Source organism: Metopolophium dirhodum, chromosome 1 (genome assembly GCF_019925205.1).
Source record: "Metopolophium dirhodum isolate CAU chromosome 1, ASM1992520v1, whole genome shotgun sequence".
In the NCBI taxonomy this organism is placed as follows: Eukaryota; Metazoa; Arthropoda; class Insecta; order Hemiptera; family Aphididae; genus Metopolophium; species Metopolophium dirhodum.
Window position 1 is genome coordinate 85,668,505 of NC_083560.1, and position 23,689 is coordinate 85,692,193.

General features: G+C 28.7%; 1 protein-coding gene across 1 annotated transcript in view; it reads left to right on the forward strand.

The window, feature by feature from the left end:
* Nucleotides 1-23,689, forward strand: part of LOC132937501 (uncharacterized) — a 582,052-nt gene that overhangs the window by 515,090 nt on the left and 43,273 nt on the right. The window contains exon 5 of the mRNA XM_061004322.1: nt 17,472-17,696. Within this exon, the coding sequence (XP_060860305.1) occupies nt 17,472-17,696 (225 nt within the window). The remainder of the gene's footprint in view (nt 1-17,471; nt 17,697-23,689) is intronic.

The following is a 23,689-nucleotide window of genomic DNA, read 5'->3' on the forward strand; positions in this document are numbered from 1 at the left end:
TACGAGTAAGTGTGGGCATCTAATGCGGAGGTCTCATGTCTCTGACACTAAAGGGTTTTTTTTTTTGCTTGCAACCCTCGACCAATGACAAACAACTCTACCCTATGACGGGTCCGATATAAATCGCCGATATCGTTGGTATGCCGCGGCCGTCGGGAAACGGCAGTTATTGGGAATTGTTTTAAAATTGATATTAATAAAATGCATTTTTTTGCTCTTTTTTGATAAACCATAAAATAATGAAACCAATCAGGATTTTAAAAGTAAAATAACGCACCATTAATTTTCTCAAAACAAACGAAACGTTGCAATACAGGTGGGCATAGTTTTATTCTGTCGCTGTTTAATAATAATATATATTATAACGTCGATCTGTTTTATTTTTTCTTAATAAACAGGAAAAACAAAGAAATATATTTCCTTTGTTGGGATAAATTAATGATGATCAATACTCCTGCTCGCTCTAAATCTAACAAAGGCAATGATATTATGATGAGGTCTTTATTAAATGTATATGAGTTGAATACATTTTGAAATCACATTAAACGGAAATGTATTATTATATATTTTTTAATAATAAATATAATTAGAGGTGATTTGATTATTAACTTCAAGATTTGTTTTTTCCGTGGGTACAAATAGATCAAAAAAAATAATAAATCATGAGAAATAGAAATTTGCAATGTAGTTTTCTATAGACATCAACAATTTTCTTTTGTAAACAATAAAGTGTAATATGAGTTCACTACTTTTACGCTAACTAAGATTAAATAAACAAGTATTATATTTCGTTATTAAATGGAATTATTTAGAAATAAGTAAGTATCTACTTCGTCCCGGTGAAATGAACATCGATCAACCTATTTCAAATTAATTTATTATATACCTAGTAATATTGCTTAGTAGTAACTACTGTCATAATAAAACTTACTATAGGTAGCAAAAATAAAAGATAACATTTGGTTTTATTTTTTATATCATTAAAACGTATTTATTATAAATAAAAATCAGAAAAAATAATAGATACTCATTTTTACAGGTTCTTTAAATAATTTGACATTGTAAAATATCAAAAAAACATACTATTTAGTGTAACGTTAATATTGATAAGTCAACTAAGTCGATAATTAAAAAAAATAAAACGGACATTTTTAAGAATAAATAATTGCATACATTACCTCGAATTAATTGTTCGTAGGTATATATTTTACTCATACACTGTTACGTTTTAGTGGTAATATTGTACATTTACCTCCGGGCTGGTACCTTTGTATCATAATAGCTCGGGCACGAGTAGTTACAACAAATCGATTTTTTTTGTTGATATTTTGTCGAATTCATAATATAAATCGAATCGAATACTTTTCAACGTTACCCCCAGCTATATTTTACAATATGCCGGGCGTATGCGTACGATGTCATCGAAATCGAGCGAATGAAATATGATTATTTTTGTTCGTACGGAATACACTAGCGACATATTATGTACACTGACCGGCGCTACCGGATTTCACCGAACGTTTCCTTGTAAATCGGGTTATGGTCGCAGGGGGCCTATAACAATAGGTATCTGCAATATACGCATTTGCTCGAAGAAATCGAAAAATTACGTCCGGTCGAAAATCTTTAGCATCCTCCGACTACTAGTATATTATATTTACTTGTGTACCGTACTACACGAGTCGGCTATCGGAAAATGTAGGTACCACCCTGCGTGTGTATACGCCGTATATATGTATTACATTAGCGGTCGGAATCGACTGCTGTGAAATGTAATAATATTTTCCAACTAATTTCTCCCTCCGACTCCCTCCGCTTCTCTCGCTGAACCCACCATTTCACGACAATTTCCGGAGTAATTTGGATCTTCTGCACACGTCCTGGTCCCCTGCATGTGACGTTCAGTACAATATGACGTGCTCTTTCCGTGCGACACACATGGCCAAGGTTATTCTCCAAGCATTCCCCCCCCCCACGTATTTCTTCAATAATGAGTTCATTAAAATTAAGCTTTTAAATAATATACTTAAAGGCCATGTTTTAAAATATTTAGATTTTTTTATAACATTTATAAAGTGTAAATTTGTGTACTATAGATGATCATTATAATATGTGTTGAAATGGGGGCCATGTTGATTTGAAAACTTTAGTAATTAATATTAATCTATCAACATTAAATAGTTTGTAAAAATTGTCTAAGTATAATAAATAAAACATACAATATTCCATATTTTATATTTTTGAATTAGCCGTTTTATTTATTTCCTTACATTATATTGACACAGAAACTACACGTTCAAATTTTAATTTATAATTTAGATACATCACCAACGACTTTGAAAAAAAATGATCTACTTAATTATTTATAATACAAAAGGTTGGTTCAAAAAAATAAAACTTTTACAATCTCAGGACACTCCTCAAATGGTATACGATTTTAAATAATTGAAAATATACATTCAGTATATTATATAAAAATTCTAAAAATAATAATTTCAATGAATACTGAATTATAAAAAAAAAATTAGGCGTGAGCGTATACTTAGTGAATGGTGAAACACCCTTTATGTAATTTTTAATATATTTATATATATATCATGCGTTTCTCTCCGGATGTGCCATGTGATTCGTCGGAATACGCAATGACGCGTCTTTACGGTTGTACATCGTGATAACAATACGACATTATAATAATAATAATAATAATATATAATAATGATCCATTGACGACGGTCGGAAATATACATATTAAACATTTGCATTCAAAGATTCGTGGGGTCAACTCCTCCTTAGAGGCTAGAATCCACTCAACAAAATACCTACTCGCTGACGTATTTACTTGTTAGTTTTTCATTTGTTCCGGGCAGTAGTAGTCTGCAATTGCAAGGATCATATTATACAAATAGTACAGTAATAGCATTATGGCATATGTAATGATACGGTATCGAGAAGGATTCTCAGATTTTCCGACGGATCGAATATATAAATCTAAAATAAATGTAAAACAGGGATGACGCACATCAGCAATAGGCGCATAGCGTGGTGGAGTGCCTGACTACATGAAACAAGCGGAGATAAGAAGAATTGATTTATAACTTTATAGTATTTTGGACAAAATATTATATAAGACTGATAATCGTGCATGAGTGAATAAATATGTATAAGGTGGTTTTGAATATTGTAATTTAGACTTCAAAGCAGTCTTGGAAAGGTTTTAAATTTGTTAGCAAGACGTAGAGGAAAAATTATAATTTCTGAAGTTCATTAGTGTAGAATTATTGAGTAAAATAATTCTACTCTACTACGGTAATATAAAGGTACTGTGGCATTATCACACAACAGTTTCCTTACACCCAATCTTATTTGGGTTTTTTCACGACAGTTGAAATAGTCAATAACATATGGTTTTTAGAGTGGAAAATCGAAAAGAAAACGTTAATAATATATATCGAGTAAACGGAAAATCCTAACTTTTATTTTCCCACTATTTATACTTAAGGATACCGTAACGGAAGTTGTTTAGTTTATTTGAAAATGATCGCTGTGCAAGAATACGTGGGAAATTTGAAATCTGATAAAATGCTTTTTTCTCGAAAATTTACTCGACTTTAGTCTGTCACAATACGTAAGACTTACGGTTTTCTACGATATACGAAACCTTATGCTGTCATTGATCTACTCTCGTATACCTTATTGTTATGTATTCGTAAACCACCTAGAGATAATAATATTTCTCGCGTCAGTTACACTATTTCTAAAGATACACTGACAAACATACATCGAACAGATTATTGGATTACCTGATGTATCTAAATATAATTTATTCGTGTTAACTGTAATTTACCGATAAGTTGTTCATCGGTCAAATACTTAAACTATATTTATCATACTATATTGAGTCAATCGAATAAGATTATGGGTATAATATGTATAATGTACAGTGAAGAGTTTTTGTTTTTACAAATATTATTTCGTTATTATTTAATAATTATTTCATCATTTAAATGTAGTCTTAAAAGTAATTTTTATAAATTTCATTAAAATATCTTCCTTGAATTTAATATAATATTTAATATTAATTGTTTATTATAATATCTATGATGGAATCATGATAACACGGCGATTTGGATAGGCAATTTAGGTACATCACTATGTTCTTTAAGCTGATATCATTTTATTTTATTATAATTAACATTATTTGATTAAATAACAAATACATTATTTATTAACTTTACGTTTAACTTCACTTTTATGAACTGTAACATAATTTATTTAATACTAATTTAATAATGTGATTATAATTAGGGTTCTAAATTTGAAACATTTCACTTGAAATTTTTCAAAATTGAAAATTTCACTGTTCTTGTAATATTTCAATGATATTATGAAAAATATTTTTTCTTCTTTTAAACGTGTTCGGTTATAGATGATTAGAAACAATAAATTGATTACACACTTAGAATTAAAAAAAAAAACATATTATTTTTGTTGGCTTATTATTATTACATCATATTTATTTTGTATATTATATATTATATAGTGCTGAAAAATATTCCTGGCATTATTTTGAAATAAAAATATTTTTTAACATGAGTTTTAAAATATTGTTGTATATCAACGATCCAAAAGATAATGGTTTGTTATAAAGTTGAAGTCAATTCCAACAATGAATGAAATAATAGTGTATTTTCAGTTATTATAAAGTGTACAAAAGTCGTTTAATATGTGTGTATTATGTGGCTGAGTGATGTGAAGGCGCTCTGGGTTCATTATTTAATACTTGGATCATATAGTTTGTAATAACTATTATAGATTTGTTAAACAACTTATAGGTTATATATAAATATGTTACATATTTTTTTTTTGTTTCATACAATAAACCAACTTTTAAAAATATTCACTTAGAAGTTGACGACTATAAACTTTTAGGTATAATAAACATTTTATTTTATTTTTCATCAAAATGAAATAATTCAAGAAAATAAATTTCATGAAATTTTAAAAACCTAATTATAATATTATGTATATTACCTTGATTTTATATTTTAGTTTGCTACCTAACTACCTAAGGATTGGATTTAGAAATTGATTTATTACTAACTGTAAAATATGAATTTCGTAACCAGAGAACTGATAAAGACGTAACAGTTAAACAACTGAATAAGTTAACGTTTTCTGTATGTTAATGATAAGCCATGTGCAATAAATAACATATTGGTGTTTTGTCTCCAAAGCATTAGTTTCTTTGTATACCATAGCTGCACCTCGACAGATAAGTAATAACTGTAACACGTGAATTCAAATATATTGTAAGTAGTCAGTCTCGATGACGGAAAATATTTTAGGAATCCAATGTCTTCGGGGAAACCAAAAACTCGATATGTTTACCAAGGCGTATATTACATTGCCCACATATAATCACAATTTATTTCTAAGTCATACATTATATTAAAGACTTTCCAGAATATGACGGGGTGTTGGATATATATTGTAGAGTTATCAGTGGCAGTGCGAAATATTCGAAAAATGGAAAGTTATATTGTTGTATATTTACAAAATGTATTTATTTTTTTAAATTTTGTTTTAAACAATTATATATTTGGTTCTGTTTGATTTACAGTACAATACATTATATAATAATAACACATTTTTCATACTAAAACGAGTTCGCGCATTATACGTTTTGAGAATACGAATTAATTAAAAACTGTCTGCTATACCTATATCGTATATTATTCTAACTTTTTTTTTTTATTATACTTATATTGTATTTTATTAAGTATGGTAGTGTGTTATGGTTAAGTTTATTTTATACATTTGTCGAAACTTGTTTGGTTTCTTTCAACACACAGTTTATTTTGCAATTGTGCAGAGTTGCGCGTCATTAAAACGCTTATCGAATAAAACACATATTAATATTGCTTGAAATTATTAATTAACATACTGAAATTTATCAACCAGCCGAAAACAATACGGCATTGTCTCTTTTAGTGGCTTTTGAACAATTTAACGAAAATATGTTACAATGGTTGAAAATAATAAGATAATTCAATGTTCAAAGTATATGAATTGTTTTAAAGGTACTGTGTTGATTCACGAGGGAACAGGCTTTTAATGCGTTAAAAAAAACCTTGTATATATGGTTTGACATTGTAATTACGTTTATTTCATTGAAGTCTTTTATATAACATCTTTGAAAGTTTAAATTTACCTATCGATAATAGAATTTAATTAAATTAAATTAGTAGTTATATGTTTGGTTTGTTCATCAAAGGAGGTAATTTACATTAATAGACCATAATAATATTATGTCTTGCAAATACATTTTACAAGCTCATGAATAAATATTTTCAATAGCTTCAAGTAATATAATAATTATAATAGTTATAATTTAATACATGTTACCAGATATATTGAAAAAAAATGCTTAAATAAAGAAAACGTTAATATTGATCAAATGTTTCTGAACTTGACAGTAGAAAAAATATATTTAAATAATATTATGTAAAATATAGAAAATTACGATCATATTTTGACTTTGATTAAACAATAATTTATATTATGTTACGGCCAAGAATCGAGGTCCCTTTAGATAAATTTCAATACATTATCATAGTAAACGTTTTAACATGTACAATCATACATTACATATACCTTTAAGTCGGTGAGCATACCGAATAAAAATCGTATTATTTTTTTTTTTATATTTAGTCTTTGTGTACTCGTAATTTGTCGAGGGAAGCAGTAATTTTCCCAAAATCCACACGAAATCTACTATTGCCACATTATCTCAGATTATTATTTTAACGTTGGCGCCTTACATTCCATACTATATTATTATTTTATTCAGCACATGTACCATGGCCGTAACCTCTGATAAGTTAAATTAATAATAGGGGCCCGCAACCATGTGAGTGTATTATCTTGAACCAAAAGTTTCCCGTTTAAACCGTGTAAATTTGTTGTTACACCATAACACCCTGTAGCTAATTAAAATATGGGCCAATTAATTTATAAATCATATCAAAACATCAGAAATGTTGCGTAGTTAATGCATTTATAAATTATAGTATGCAAATCAGGATACAAAAAATAACTTTCAAAACACTTTTATTGCAAAAATAAATTATCAGTTTCAACCTACCCACAAACATGATCAAATGTTTTTATTATTCGCAGTTGTATATTTTTGTATGTGCTCTATTGAAATGTATTTATAAAAAAATCAAAAACATTCTTTATTTTGCTCTCGTTCAATATTATCGCGTGTCGGTTTCTTTTTTGTACTTATTTTAAATATACAGTCTGTGCACCCATTAGTCTTTGTAATTATGACATTTATAAAACTGTGTTGAAAAAAAATAATTATTGTTAAAACAAAAACGTTGATATCACATCAAACACACTTCGTTATAAGATGTGGGTAAAAAAATAGGCTAAGTAATAATACTTAATTTAAGTATGTTTACTTAAAATTAAAACAAATTCCACAAGTTGCCACTAGCTATAATACATATACATAACACGGCAAGCTCATATTATTAGGTGGTAAGTAAAAGGTTTAATTCTGTTGTTTTGCTTCAACGTTACCTACGGACTACGGCGCTCTCCAAAATTTGGCTTCCGAACTAATTTAAATCATTAACATTCAGTTAAAATTGTTATTTTTTAGGGAAACTATTATTAGGAGTTAAATCATATTACTATGTTGTCCCTAAACGATATCACATATTATTATTATTATTATTATTATTATTATTGTAAGTTTGCTCTCGGGGAACTTATGACCAAGATTTTTTAATATTGTGAGATATATTATGTGTAATATAAACAAATTGCTATGGTATATTATGATATCACCTCAACTCTAGAGTCCGATAACATTGAGTGTACGTGATATCATACTTTTAACGCATTGACGGTAAGGCGCGATTTGTTGTCATGCAGGTATCCACCCGGAATTTTCGATTCTTCTCGAGTAGCACTTGTACAGTTTGTTGAAACATCTGCAGTGAAACGTAAATTGGGTCGTTTATACGTAACAGTATAGGGACGTGACAGATACAACTCGAGGCCCGGGTGGCGCCAATGTCCGTGTTAATATTATTCAATAATTCGCTACACAGCCGGTAAAAAATTCGTCCAAAGTCCGTTTTTCGTAGCCATAAATAATAATATAATTTATTTATCGAATAAACGTCCTTATATTATTGTATAAGCATATTATAATTTTGTTACGTTATCATCGCTCGGCCGGTCGTCACGGGCCGCAAGACCACGATATCGATTTGGCGGTCGCGGTGTATTATTATAATAATAACGCAAGTTCGTATGTAATATATTATTATGCACACACACGGACACACACATATTACATAGTTATACAGGGCGAGTGGTCTACCCGTTCGTTCGTGTTATCTGCACGCGAGCCATGGGGAATGGGAAAACCACCCTGTACAATGGTATGAAATACGAAAGATATAATAATAAAAATGTCGACGCTCGTTATTCGGCCAATGCTATCGACGGTATCCTCTCCACCCGTAGTGATATATTTTTCGTTATACGACCGCCGCGATCGTAATAATAATAATAATAATAAGATAACATCGTCGCGCGGTTTATATAATATGCGAGCGGTAAATAACCCAGAAAATCTCCAGTTATTTGTCACCCTAACCGCCCGGGCTATATACTATTATAGTCTCAACCCTCGCTGTAAGATGCGTCTTATACAACAATCGCATGATATCATACGTGTAATAGCATATATATAATATACTCATCGGTAATCTGAACGTTACGCGCCAAAACGATCGATTTCGCGAGAAACTATAATATATATTATTATTATTATTATTATTATTATTATTATTATTGCGTTTCGGGCGAGAATGTGTAAAATTGATCCGATGACAGTCATGTGAGTTTGGTAGACCAAAACATAATATTATTATATATAATATTTAATATTTATATATGGTCAAGTTCGTTCTTCCGTGGACCTAGAGAATCAGATCTGAACTTCGTTATATCTGAACTACACAAATAAACAAAAAAAAATACATTTATATTTTTTTATTGTAAACTTTACCTCCCCCGCTTGCGTTTACCCACTAAAACCTTTTTTTGGGAACGGTGTAAGACGAACAAACAATTCAGATTCATCAACATGGTATATAATTTTTAATCTGCAAAACTCTAACTGGCACGTTTTCCGATTCTCCATTATTTTTTGCATGAAAAATATTGAGTAGGTACTTATCTCTAGGGTAAACGAGTAATCCAATTAAATGAATATTGAAAACTTTCCTGAGTTTGGTCGAATTTTCTTGAAGTTACCAAAATAGCAATAAATTATAAATTATTTGTTACAATTAAATTAATCTTGATATTGTAACAGTCATTACGAATTATCACATGTGATGAAATCCAACGTTCATTTAATTCAATAAAACGATAATTATTGAGTAATCACACGAGATTGTACAAACAGTTTTCTGATTAAAATATTACTTAGACTAATAGAGTGAAAGAAATGTGTGATAATCAAATATACAATTTTCAAACTTATCCCAATATGACCTGAAATATCTGTGAACCCGATATAAGAATATTCTACTCCACTCCTGTTGAATTGATTGTTATTTTTTGAGAATTGTGTGCAAAAATATGATGAATATTATGATTTTTTACTTGGGACTTTTGATAATGAAAATTCACCAAAATAAACAAAGACATTTTATAAAATCTATAACCTAACCTACACTATTGTTGTTTATGATTATTTTTACAATGCAACATTTATAATTTGACTCTAATCTATTTCTATATTTGAAATTACTCTCGTATAATAGAAAACTGAAAAAGTATTTATTTTTATTTCCAATTATAGGTACCTACTTCATACTTCTTCACTTTTACCAGTCAGTAAGATTCCTAAGAAAAATAATTACCTAATATGTTTATAGCCAACAAATCATTTCTACATAATATGATTTTTTTTTAAATATTTGTAACAAAACTTTTCATTATATACCTAAACATAACGATAAAATAGTGGCTCTTACAACTTTAAGCTGTGTAGGTTAGGTTAGGTTAGATATTTAAACATTTTTTTCATTAAGAAAGGAAATTAATAATATTTTAATTATTATTTTAAATCTCATCTATACAAATTAACTTGTTTTTTTTTTAAACGTGTACCAAACTTTATTATTCACGTTTCATGATGACTTAATAATTTTTTTTGCACATACTTAAAACTTTAAACTTTTTTAATTTGTATAGTTTTTTTTAATAATTTTAGTCGTAATGGAGAATAAATAATAATTGTAAATAATATTTTTAAGTCTTTATTTCAAACAGAATTATATGAATTTTCTCAGATTGTTTAATATTTCAACATGAATATTGATACTTTAGTATTTTAATATTCTTTATTGATGATACATGGATAAAAAAAATAGCTATTTGTTCGTACCTATAAATGAAGTAACTGTTTATTTATATTTCATTTCTTCAGTGGAAACTATAAATTCAGAGATAAATAACATTAAAATGCAATAAATAGGTATTATAAATAAAATGCTAAACTAGTAAAATGATTCGCAATGCAATTGATTTTTATAAATAATAACGAATATTTACAAGTACCTAGGCATTACTCTTTTCGAATATGCTAATGGTGATCGAAACGCTTTGTGCGATTTGCATTTAAACGACACCGTAATGGATAAAAATGTAAACAAAAATATTCTACTTTATAATAACGCTGCGAGATTACTCGGGTATGGAATGATATTCTAAATTAAACGTCAAGATTTAAATCCTATATGGATTTATCATATCAAATAACAATGAAAGGTGAATAATGCAAAAATTCCTTATATTAATAATATGAATAAAACTATACGAAATCTCTCTGCCCAAAATGATGGCAACCAAATCATATTATTTGATTCCATGGTAACTTATGATGCACTTTATTCCGTTATGTACATTGCAAATTGACACAAATTAGTATAAATATTGTTCCTTTCATTCTTCTTTGTATTTTTTGGAAGATAATAAAATAAAAAAATATACATTTGTAGAAAATTCATCTTTAATACTTCCATATTTATTTCCGTAAAAATAAATCCCTTAACCTATATATAAGATGTTTATGTGTGTATAATATAAAATTTTACCTCACTGCTATTTTTGCTGTGTCACCTGCTCCTTTATTCATATAAAACTTACTGTTGTTTCTCAAGCACACACATATTTTAAGTATATTATTTAACCGAATTTCAAATGTTTGACGTGTTACAATGTAATTAAATCCTTTAGATATTGGAAATTTTTTGCCGACAGCTAATGTGCGTATCAAGTTGTGACTTCTTATAAATAACAAAACTTTTAACGGCTTTCAAAATTATTTTCGAATAAACAATAGGTTAAATAATATCGTATCGCTATCCATTGAATTTAGTCTTCAATTATTGTAAACGACAATATTAGCAATTATTTGTTTCCACCGACCATCGCATTTGTTGCATAAAGTGTAGTATTCGTTCAAAACAAGAACGATTGTGACGTTATTTCATATTTTGTGAAACAGCGAACGTTAATATTAACACAGTGGATTTAATTAGTTTGATAATGAATGAAAAATCTGTTATTTTAAATGCAGTTCCATCATTCGTAACTTCGTTTGCTCTTTCACCTAGTCTATTATAAAGTAATGTATCTCATCAAAATATCGACCGATTATAGTTAATTATAGTATATTCTATATTTCCCCCCTTTTATAGACCATTTTATTTCGGAATGGAAATGTTGGTAATAATTTATAGTTAAGAGAATAATGTAATATTCTATAACATTATATTATAATATAACCTAACTAGAGATGTGAATGCGTTAAAAAAGTGGTAGTTATTTTTAATATACTGTTGTATTGTAAAACCAATTGATGAATTTACAAAGTATGATATTCGAGTTAACCATAGTAACTTAAACCTTAAACATTAATTTTACTGTTGTATATTATACAGTTTTTCATAGTATATAAAAAAAAATACAGTTGATCTAAATAGTCTCAATACAGCTATCGCAGTGTTCCTACATCTCAATAATTAATTGGAGTTTTGGTTTAATTTTTGTAAAAATAATCTTCTAAAGGGACGCTGGGGAAAAAGGAACAGGAATCACAAACAATCGATCTATGTCGTGATTTCATGCGCAATATGTGAGGCTGATCATGCAAATTTTTTCATCCTCCTGTAGAAGAGGATCAGTGCAAATATGTATTTTGCCATGACTTTCAAAATGTCAAGTGTAGTCGGTATGACTGCTGGTTCATTCATTGTTCTCGTGAGGATGAGGAGTATTATAATTGGACCAGACGCATGGCACCAGAAGTGTTGACGACGATTGAAACAACTGATCAACCGCTTGATGTACCTGTTAGAGATCCTAATGGTCCTTTAAATTCACCCCAGCCAGCGATGCCACTTCGGTAATGAGCTGTTCCGCAGTCGCTTTGATTTCGAAGAGCCCGATCCCAAGGTAGGGGCTACGAATCTGACAACAAAATGTCGTTAGGGCGCCCATTACCCTGCGATAATTGCGTCTTGGACTTTTCCGTGCCACCTGGGCCTGTACATCAACAGTAATATCGGTTTTTGCAAGATGAGGTGGAAATATTGCGTGAGCATGTGGTTGAGTTTAAAAAGAGCAATGATCAATTGCAAGCGATTAATGATTTCTTGTTGGAGCTAAACGCACAGCTGCGCATAAACGTACAAGCGCCCCTGCGCAGCACCCAGCAAATGGTGAGCGCTAAACGCACCGTGACCACAGTCCCAGTCAGCTTGGCGGCGGTGGCTGCGGCCGGCACACCCGTAGCTACCGTCTCCATGGCTCGAATTCAGATACCACCTGTTGTATCTGGGTCTGGCATGCCACCCCTGCCACAGCCAACCAACTCACAGTCTTTGGCATCTTATTCTATTGATGGGTCAACATCGGCCCAACACTATAGTTTCAATATAGGTCCAACCATAGTTTATGAACAGTGGCAATGGAAACTCGCTAATAAGAATTTGACAACAACAAAACAAACAATGTACAATATATATTTCAATAATAGAATGTAAGAAACCATTTTTTATACAATTTGAGTACCACAATATTTTTGACAGTGGAAAATAAAATCTCTTGATCGTGAAATGTGTACATTTTATAAAAACAATAAGTTACTTCATACAAAAATAAAAAAAAATTAAAAAAAAAAATATAAAAGGTAAAATTATTGTGTCAGTAAAATAATTGACTGTAAATTATAAGTACCAACTTGTTTTTTCACTGATTAATGTTTTTACCACTTAAAATTTTATGTGACACGTAAAACTAATTGCAATTGATCACGATTCGTGAAACGTGTTATTGATTTTTGGCGGATGTTAGTGTTTTGTTAATTTTTGTTACGGCTTTCACTAAATGATTTACTAAAATTTTTTATGGTTAACTAGTTGTTACTACCATACATCATGATACATATTATACATATCTGTTAATTGTTATTCATCATTAGGTCTCTTCTAATATTTCGATATCAGATTTTTTTTTTCTGTTCTATACCAAGAAATTATATTGATGAGTACCTATAATGTATTATTCATACCAAGTTACACATATTTTACCATTCTATTTCAATGATTAGAATATTTACCATGATTTATTTTTTTGCGTAAATTGTCCATCTCTATAATTATATATTCAACTTTAATGTGTTCATTGTTTCACAGTCATATCTATATATCTATAATAATATGTTATCTTCAACTTTGTTCATTAATTTATATACACATGTGAGATGTATATCCATTTTATGATACATAAATATATAAAACAGTAATCTATATATGAATATAAAAATGGAGTGTGAAAAATATATGTTACCTCATCAATAGAGAACTGCTGGGCCGATTTGGCTGATTTTTTTTCTTCTTGTGTTCGCAATTGTCAGGACAAGGTTCTTATGAAAGAAAATTTTAGGAAAATCTACCAGAAAAGCAGGAAATCTAGATGTCAAAAATACAATAGTGGCGCTATCTGTCCAGGAAAAAATGTAGTTTATTCTTGCAGATTAAAATAATAATAGTGTATTATAATAAATCATAATAAATCATAATATATTTGTATTATTATTTTTTGTCAATATATTTATGTATAAAAATGAATATTTGTGTGTAGACTATACCACTGGAAAGAAGATAGGCTAATTTAAAAAGTGTTAAATTTGTTTTTTTTTATTCATCGGATTATAGTACGGTTGCATTAGGCTTTTGTATTAATTGATTATATTAATTCTCCGTAGGTGAAATTAAGTAAAAATGACAAACTTGGTACAATTTTGATACTTTAGAGTTAAATCATACACTTACGTACAAACAGCACGAAGTCCGCGATCTAACGCAGGTAGGTTGCCTACCTGATAATATACTGCTGCGAATCAGGAATTTTTATTCCGGGCAACAGAAAAGTTAAGATAAATTTTGAATACCATACACCATACACCGTATATTAAATAACAAATTGAACAAAGTCTGAGTCATATAGAATTGGTACATTTAGCGGGCAACGAAGTGCCAGCGGGATCAGCTATTTTGTATATTAATACTAATTTATATTTATTATAGTCATATAATATAATAATCAAGTGAAAAAAAATGCCAAAATTAATATAAAATTCTATCACGTTGCACTGTGAATCAAATTATTCGAAATAAAAATGTCGATCTAAATAAAATTCAATTAAAGCTAAGTCGAATTATGTTGTATATTTTATGATACTAAAATCAAATCAAACAAAATATGTTCCTGTAATAATTGTTATAGGTCGAAATTTCAACGTTTGAGATTATTAATATTTAATTTGTTTGTTTTTTAATGTACCTACTTTTGAACATATTAAACTTGTTAAAAAGTATTTAAAACGGCAATTAATTATTAAAACGAAACAAAACTGGATTTCAAATGTTTAAAACTGACTTTTCAAATATAAATTGGTTCATTAAAAATAGTAATCTAAACAGTTTTGAATGACTAGTTGAAATTCATTAATAAAACACAGTTATTTAATAAATTAGACTTTTAAATATATCAAATAGCTCAACTTTGTATTAAAAAGTAATCCATTTATAGACAGATTAAAATTGTGTAAATTATTCATAAAATTATTTGTACATATTATGTTAAAACAAGTTAAGTTAATATTAAATTACTAACTATCAATATTATAAAAACACATTATTTTTAATATGTATTTTACGAACCAATAAAAAAAAAATACAAATTACTTTTGAATTAAATGTTTTCAATTTATCAAACGGATCAATTTTTATACCAAACTAGGTACTTATAGCATATAAACTAAATATGGTGTTAAATTACGAACGTCATACTATTTTATCATTTTTATATTTCTTTGCGTATAGTTAACGGTATTAATTTGAACAATAATAATATATTATAATATTATTTAATTATCCTCCACAGTAATACTTTATTATGTAACTGGTACAATTTTATTTTTATATATTTTGATCAAAATACATGACGCCAATCTGTTTAACTTAAATTAAAAAATAATTAAATGACTTTTAATATATTCTACATGTTATACTATCTGTTTAATTCGGTTTTGGGCCTAGCCCGTTACGTTACGTATATGAAAAACAATAGCTACATAAATAGTATTTCGTTATTATTGTTTACTTTTTTTAATTCATTTTTTATGAATAGTACTTTTAATCGTTGGTTTTTTAGTTACTTTATTTCAAATAGTATTTTTCTATTTATATATTCAATACAAATAAAAACAAAAAATATGTATACCCAGTAGGTAAACAGTTCTGTAAAAAAAATCCATGAACACTAGTTTAGTCAATTTACAATTTAACACACAGTATTGCAATTTACTTAACTACCTATGCGTTTTGGTGCAAATAATTAAAACGATACACAGAAGGATTATTATACTGCTAAAACGTGAATAACAAAATGTTATAATTTTTTTTTTTTCAATTTACAACCTGTTTTAGGTTGGTTTGACCAACAGTCATTTGTTTTATTGTAACAGACTAGATTTGTACAAGATAACTTTACTACTGTGCAGTGGTTTACCGTTGCCTTTTACATATGAACGATCTTCGGTGTCCTTTTCGCTGGATAGTCATTAGTCAACTATTGAAAAGAAAATAGGACACCATTTTATCCAAAAATAATTCTATTAACATTTATTTCTATTTTTTTTTTTTTAGAAGATATTGTTTGAATTAATTTACGATATAATAATATATCATATTACGTTTCATTTGACAATTAATGAAGTTCATTGTTCTACGAATAACAATTAATTACAACTAGGTATGGGTATGGTTTCCAGGAAAGGTTTTGTTTTAATGATTATTACTTAAAACCCCCGGTAGCATTTGTTCATTTGATGAATATGTAAATTGACCATATGATAATATTTTAGTAGGCAGGTACGCATTTAAATAAAAATAATCAAAAAAATATTTTCAAAAATGTAATGAATTTGAATTAGTGGCACCTAGAAATTGATTGAGAAAGGATGTTCAATATTTCAACGGGTTAGCCTAGAAGAATTCAATTGGATCTGGTGTTATGATTGGTTTAGAATTCGATTAAAATGCGATTGATGGTAATGCGCACTCCACACGTAGTTTCTTGAAGACATAATGTAAATTTGTTATCAGCTTGATCCTGTCGATGTTTCTATAGAATCCGTTGATCGAAATAATTAACAACCTTTGTATTAAGTAATATTCAGCCTGCTGCTGTGATATTTAAATTTGTGTTATCAATAATATTTACTATACGCACATAAAAATACGTAACAAATCAATACCGTACAAAAATGTTGAAATATTATTATTACTGAATCACTGAAAGTATTATGGACTTTTCTACAAATTCTAACACTATTTTAGCTACATGCATGAAAAGTTATCTATTGCAATAGATTGAAAATAATCAAGGTCAGATTTGGCAGAGCGCTTTTTAGGCACTTCCTTAGACTCGATATTTTTTAGCAAACCTATAAAAACATATAAATACATTACATGCAATTGTAATCTTAGAGATTTCATGAACATAGATAAAGGCTAAGATAAGGCTTTATATTAATATCATATTATTTTAGAATTATTTGACGATGCGTCCTATCTTACTGCTATATTATCGATCCTAGTTTACTGATATTGGATAACTACTCCCTTCCTCCAACTTATATACATATAGTATAATAGAAGAACAATTTATCAATCACTGAGACTTGTAAAATATTACTATTATATTATTTATAACGTTTGCAATAATTTAATTGCTAATTAAAATAAAATAAAATAACTCTGTATAATACATAGTTATTAATATATCATTATCGTATGCCATAGGTCGCCCGGAACCAAAAGTCAGATGGTGGCGGGGTGAGACGTTAATGGATACCGGAAACGAAGGGATTTCCGGACAATTTACAGCATCATCATCGTCGGTGAAACAAAACGAAATGACCATCGAAGCGCTGGGCCGGTACGACCAGGGAGCCGTGTACACTTGCCAGGCTTCAAACAGCAACTTGTCCGCCCCCGTCAGTGCCAGCGTCACGATCGAAATGTACCGTAAGTACATCCATTGACTGTAACCTAAAAATATATTTATATAAATAGCTAACAGTTTTGTATTATTATTATTATTATTATTATCAAGCCGGGCTCGTCTAGGAATTCTATAGCCTAGGCCAGTTGACCTCATTTTTATACATCATACAGAGAGATATTTATTTGAGGCCCACCGAAACATTTTTAGCATGCAAGATTTTTTTTAATAAATTGTTAGTTAATTAAATCATTTGTTAATTACCAATGCAGCTGCAAATTAAAAAAAAAAAAAAAAAAAAAAAGGTTGAAGACTCTTTCTCTGGTTGATATATTTTAGACAACCGAACCGAATGTAGTAAATTAAGGTACCCAATAATGTTAGTAGACCGTATCACTTTACGTGTTACGTTCAACCACTTGATAAGCCACGAATTTGTGATTTTGACCCAGTTTATTGAAAGTTACCTGATGGATTTCCAGTAATTTATTAACAAAAAATTGTCCCCCAGAAACAATGTCGATACCGTAAATACAAGGAAAATCGTGTGTGCTAAAAAATTATTATTTTATTCAATTTATTATTATATGAGTTGATTTTATTTATTTTTTTAATGCACTTTAAACAAACCTCGGTTATTTAAAAAAAAAAAAATGCTGTTCGATTGTTGACTTTTAGTTCGTTAAATATTATTTTTAACCTGACTGAATTAAGTTAAAACCAATCATTAGTGTACTCAGCCTCACTTATATCCCATTGAATTCATATAATAATTGTATTATACAGTTATATTGCTATACACTTACGGACCGGAAGTAAACAACGCCATCACACCACATATCGTGTATACCAATACACAACTGCAATTATTTAAATTTGGCTCAAACACGCACATACACACACACACACACACACATATATATATTATATATCGGCGCAGACAGTGTTTTTTTTATTATTTGCACCGGATCGGTCATCGGACCCTAATCATGGACTGCCAACACGCGCGGGACGGATTCCAATAATCGTGTCTTCTTACCCGATCGGGTGTCACGTTTCCGGAAATAGCCCCTCCGAACAGGCCTCGGTGTCTATTATTTGTATGGCCTTCGTGATAGCTGGGTGTCAAAGTGTTTTGCTTTTTCTTTATTCCACCCTCTTTTCCATTGTCTGTAATTAAATATTTCATATGTTGAAAACCTGAGCCATTGAACATAATACCTATGTACACACCAATACCGTAACTATCAGACTCACAATGTTAAAAATCTAAAAAAAAAGGCTTGCGTTGGATATATTAAAATATTATTTTCAAAATACGTATTTTACAGTAGTCTTATTATTGTACCACGAGTTTACGTAATATTATGTTTACGTGTCATTAAAATGTCATATTAATTTTAATCAATTGATTTAAATTGTTTTATTCATTAATAGTTACTTGAATTTTGGACAAAAAATTTATTTTAAAAATATAATAGCAGACAGTGACAGATTTACTAGGATGGGGAAAAGAGGGGGGAGTTGGCAGACACTGGTATAAATATTTATTGTATAATATTATAGCTATACACTAAAAACACATTATTATATAGGGACAAAGGGTAATTATATTATATATTATTATTATATACCTACTTACCAGCTATTTCAAATATATTGAAATAATATGTTGAATAATTATTTTTAACTTTTCAACAATTATATATTTATAGTTTGATAAAATCATCCAAAGTATCGGTTATTTATTGCTACTTGCGATAATGCATTTATTTCTCTACCATTACTTTCTTCTAAAGGGCATAATTACAACACTAATTCTGCTATTTCATACAATTTAAATGTATAGACATTTATTTGACCGCCGACATTAGTTGACGTTGGCACTACGATAGTTGAATATAAAATCAAAAGTAAGAACTAACTACTTTGTAATTTGTTTTTTAAAAAAATTTCGTCTAAAAACCACATCCGTTCAAAACTTTATTTTTAAAACTTATTGAAACGTCTAGTCAATGCTAATCCAAATTAATATGTTAATTGAAAGTTTATCAACTAAAACATAAGAGATCAGTTTCGCCTAAAGTTATAAGTAGTACTTATCTACAAAAAAAAAAGCCGAAGACTAACCATGATTTTGCAAATCCGTGTTCACCTTAAATTCATAGTAATTATGATATCAGTTTATTTTGCGACAAAATACTTTCACAAAATGACATACTCAATAAATTCTAGACACCTGAAAGAAATTATAAATTTCCAGTAACTTCAAATACTTCTGAGTAAAATAAAAAGGTAAAAATCTCAAATGTCAATTCATGGTTAATACGATTTCCCTGGTTGTCATATTCAGTAATACAAGGTGGTGCATTTTACAAATTGTGTGTGTAATGTTTGCTAAGTCTCGTGGTGGGCTCCATTATTATCAAGTGTTATATAGTATCGTGTTAAAAAAAATTAATATCTGGAAACATGCGGTTGAAACATTTTTGAAATATTACGAAAAAAATTTTTCTTGCTGCTAGTGAGTTTTCAAACGTCTTTAAAATCCATGCACGTCTATTTAAGAACGATTCAATAAGTACCGGAAGGGCCAAACAAATTTCAAAAAATAGAAACAAAATAAAACCAATAATCAAAGCTATTATTACATTTAAATTTGAATTTCAGGCTAGATTGAATTGATTGGCTTTGAAGTCAATTCATAGAGATAAAACTTTTTAACAGTTTTTAATTAAAATAATAATAATATAGGTTAGGTTACCTTTGAAATACATATTATCTTTCAGGACCACTTCTAGAAAAATGTTGAGAATCCGCCATTGATAATGGCTACTTAATAAAGACTAGTCTATCGTTCTTAAAATTCCACAAAGGTTTTTTTTTTCAAACATCTAAAATATGAGAATTACATACTTTAATTACCAACATTACGTTGTGAGGTTTGTTATCAAAATCGAATTACATTAAAGACAGACACATTAATGTTTAACTAAATAACTTGATTACATAGAAATTTCGTAGGTAATCATGCTTTTGTAATTACGGAAAATTAAATCCATACTCCATTAGGGACCAAACAAGCAGTAAACGAAACGCTTTTTTGATTTATCTAAATCTCGTCGTATCTCATATTATGATATATTGATATCATCATATCAAATATTAAAAGATAAAGTATCAACTAGTTTTTCTTCTCATTACACCAACTTAACTTATACTACTTATGATCTGTCCTTTAATAATGTAACTGTAATTAAAACTGTTCTAAACTGAATTCTTAACATTATTATTTTTTAAATTTATTAATTATTAAACTTGAGATTAACATGGGAATTGTTTGTCAATTATAATCTATTTTCACTAGAATTCAAAATGATTGAATTGTAATAACTTGTGTTAATATTATACACACATGAAATTTAGTTACCTATACGTATACAATTACGATTACATCTATCCTAAATCTACCACTGATGTTCACTTATTCGTAGAGTCTCCCTATTCATAATTACTCAGATTGATTTCTCAGTGAACAGAAAATCTATTGTGTTATAAAATATCCAACGTATATTCAGTTATCCAATGCGTATAATGTAGACATATTGTCTTCAGAGATAATAATATGTAGGTAATGAATGTTAACCGGCATTGAAGATTAGACCACCCAACATTCTCCAAATCACGTACTGTGATGCTAGAAACATTAAATACCATCAATCGAGATGAATAGCCTTCACAGAAAACGCTTTCATTAAACTTTGTTCAGTCTATAACATAGTATACGAGCAAAAGGATAATACCACAAAAGCATATTAATGCTGTATAAAACCACTCACCTGTCCAGTGGTATCCACGGTTACACCCTTAAATGCAACTTGATTTTTGAATGCAAGTCTAATAGAAACTGCAGGTAGAAGACGTAACTATGTGTGCGAATTTGAAGTAAAGCGTAGTTATTTGTTCATTTACGAGCATACGCTCAATACAAGTTTAAGATGACGGTATACCCGCGTGTGTTGCCTCTGTCTTATAAGTGCGTAACACAGCAAATTTTACTCAAACTTCAAACTTGCTTTAAAATTAAAATGTACTAAAAAGCCCATGAGATTTTCTAGATAATGATCTTACCTTTAGATTTTACACGTGTATTGCTGAGTGTAAAATTTGGTATGTTACGCACTTGTAAGACGGAGACAACACATGCGGGTATAACGTCCTCTTAATACAAGCAATATTGTATTACAACTTCAGAAAATGTTCACTGAATGTTAATACTATTACCAAGTAACTCACAAGTGGTCCTATGTGCATATTATTATTGGTTATTGCATGATTGTTTAGTCATATATAAATAATTAGTAAAAATATGCTCTCTAATATTGGTCGAACATCCGTCCAGAATGATTTTAAAACAAAAATACTCAATAACCATATTATTATCTGGGTCTTTAAATGTTCATTGTTATTTTTAACTTCTGGAAACAGCAGATATTTAAGATTAATCGTTTGTATTTTGTTTTGAAAAATGGGCTATTACTTTCAAAAGTTATATAATATTATCATACTCTATAAATAGTTCTTACTTCCTGTCTCTATTTGTTTGGTAAAAAATTATGTTTTTACCAAAATAAATGTCTTTGTTTTGATTATACACAATTGTATGTCAAATCATAATCATTTTATATTGTAAACAATTATTCGAAACTAGGTTCTGGTACAAAAATAAAAATTTAATTATCACTGCCGTGTCAAATTTCCTTTATAATATTATATTATAATATATTTACATATTTTTTCCACGATTCTTTAGTAGGTATCTAACCTACCTACAATATTGTAATACATTTAAGTCACGACATATATGACGATATTATAATTTTAAATCCAAACGAGAATTTGCAACATTTTATTCAAATTATTATTTATTTTTCAATAATTTGAATAGATAAATAAAAAAAAAAATGTTTATCATCAATGTTCAAAATCACCATCGTGACAATTTATAAACCTAACTTGAGCGCTTTTCAATTGTTCTCGGGTATGTATTACCATTTGTTCTCAACATAAATATTTTATTAACACATATTACTTGAGCCTTGTTTATTATGTACATTGTATACATGTAATATACAATTTACATTTCATATAAGGTGAAATTTATGTATACAATACATACTTCTACATTCGCATACACAGCTGTAGCCGTTTTATTTGATTTTGGTAGTTTAAATATACTCAGTATCTGCATTGTTTTAGTCAGCAAAGTCAAATATGGAATAAGGATCTGTTTCTTTTTAAAAGTTGAACATTAAAATCAATAAAATAGTAAAGACGTCTTATTTTTTAAATATCCACAACAATTCAAGTGTAGAAATACATGTTTTTAAATTATTATTATATTTAGATGTTATCTAATCAATTAATATACATTAATAGTTATACTGTAAATTAGTAGAACTAAGACTTAAGTAATAACAATATAAAATATTATACAATAATAATAAGTTATAATAATATAATGGTGGGTATCTAATTATAATATTCATTTTTTTTTTCAAACGACATCTTAGAATGATTCTATTAGATTCTGAGCGTAGCGACCAATGCATGAAAATTACAATAAATGATGTGTGTTATTTTTATTTTATTTTTTGAGTCTATTATCACCTTTTAGAGTAATCCTTTTAATTTTAATGTTGAAGGTCGTTTCTGGTAGCGAATTAGATCTTGTTGATACTTGGGTGGGGGGAATGGATTTAAATTTAAAATGTCCGGTTTTTTCAAAATCATCGGATAAAAACAAAATGCGTAAATTGAAAATATGTTTTTAAGAGCCCGTGGAATTAGAACTTAAGCAAATTTCGTCAAAATTACGAACCACAAATTATTTTGTTGTTCAAAAGATATTCGTAACATATTTATTATTCAGATCTGAGATTTGAAAAATCAATACTATACAATGTTCCTCATAAATTGTTATTACAAGAAATAAAAAAAAATATATGAGTGTTAT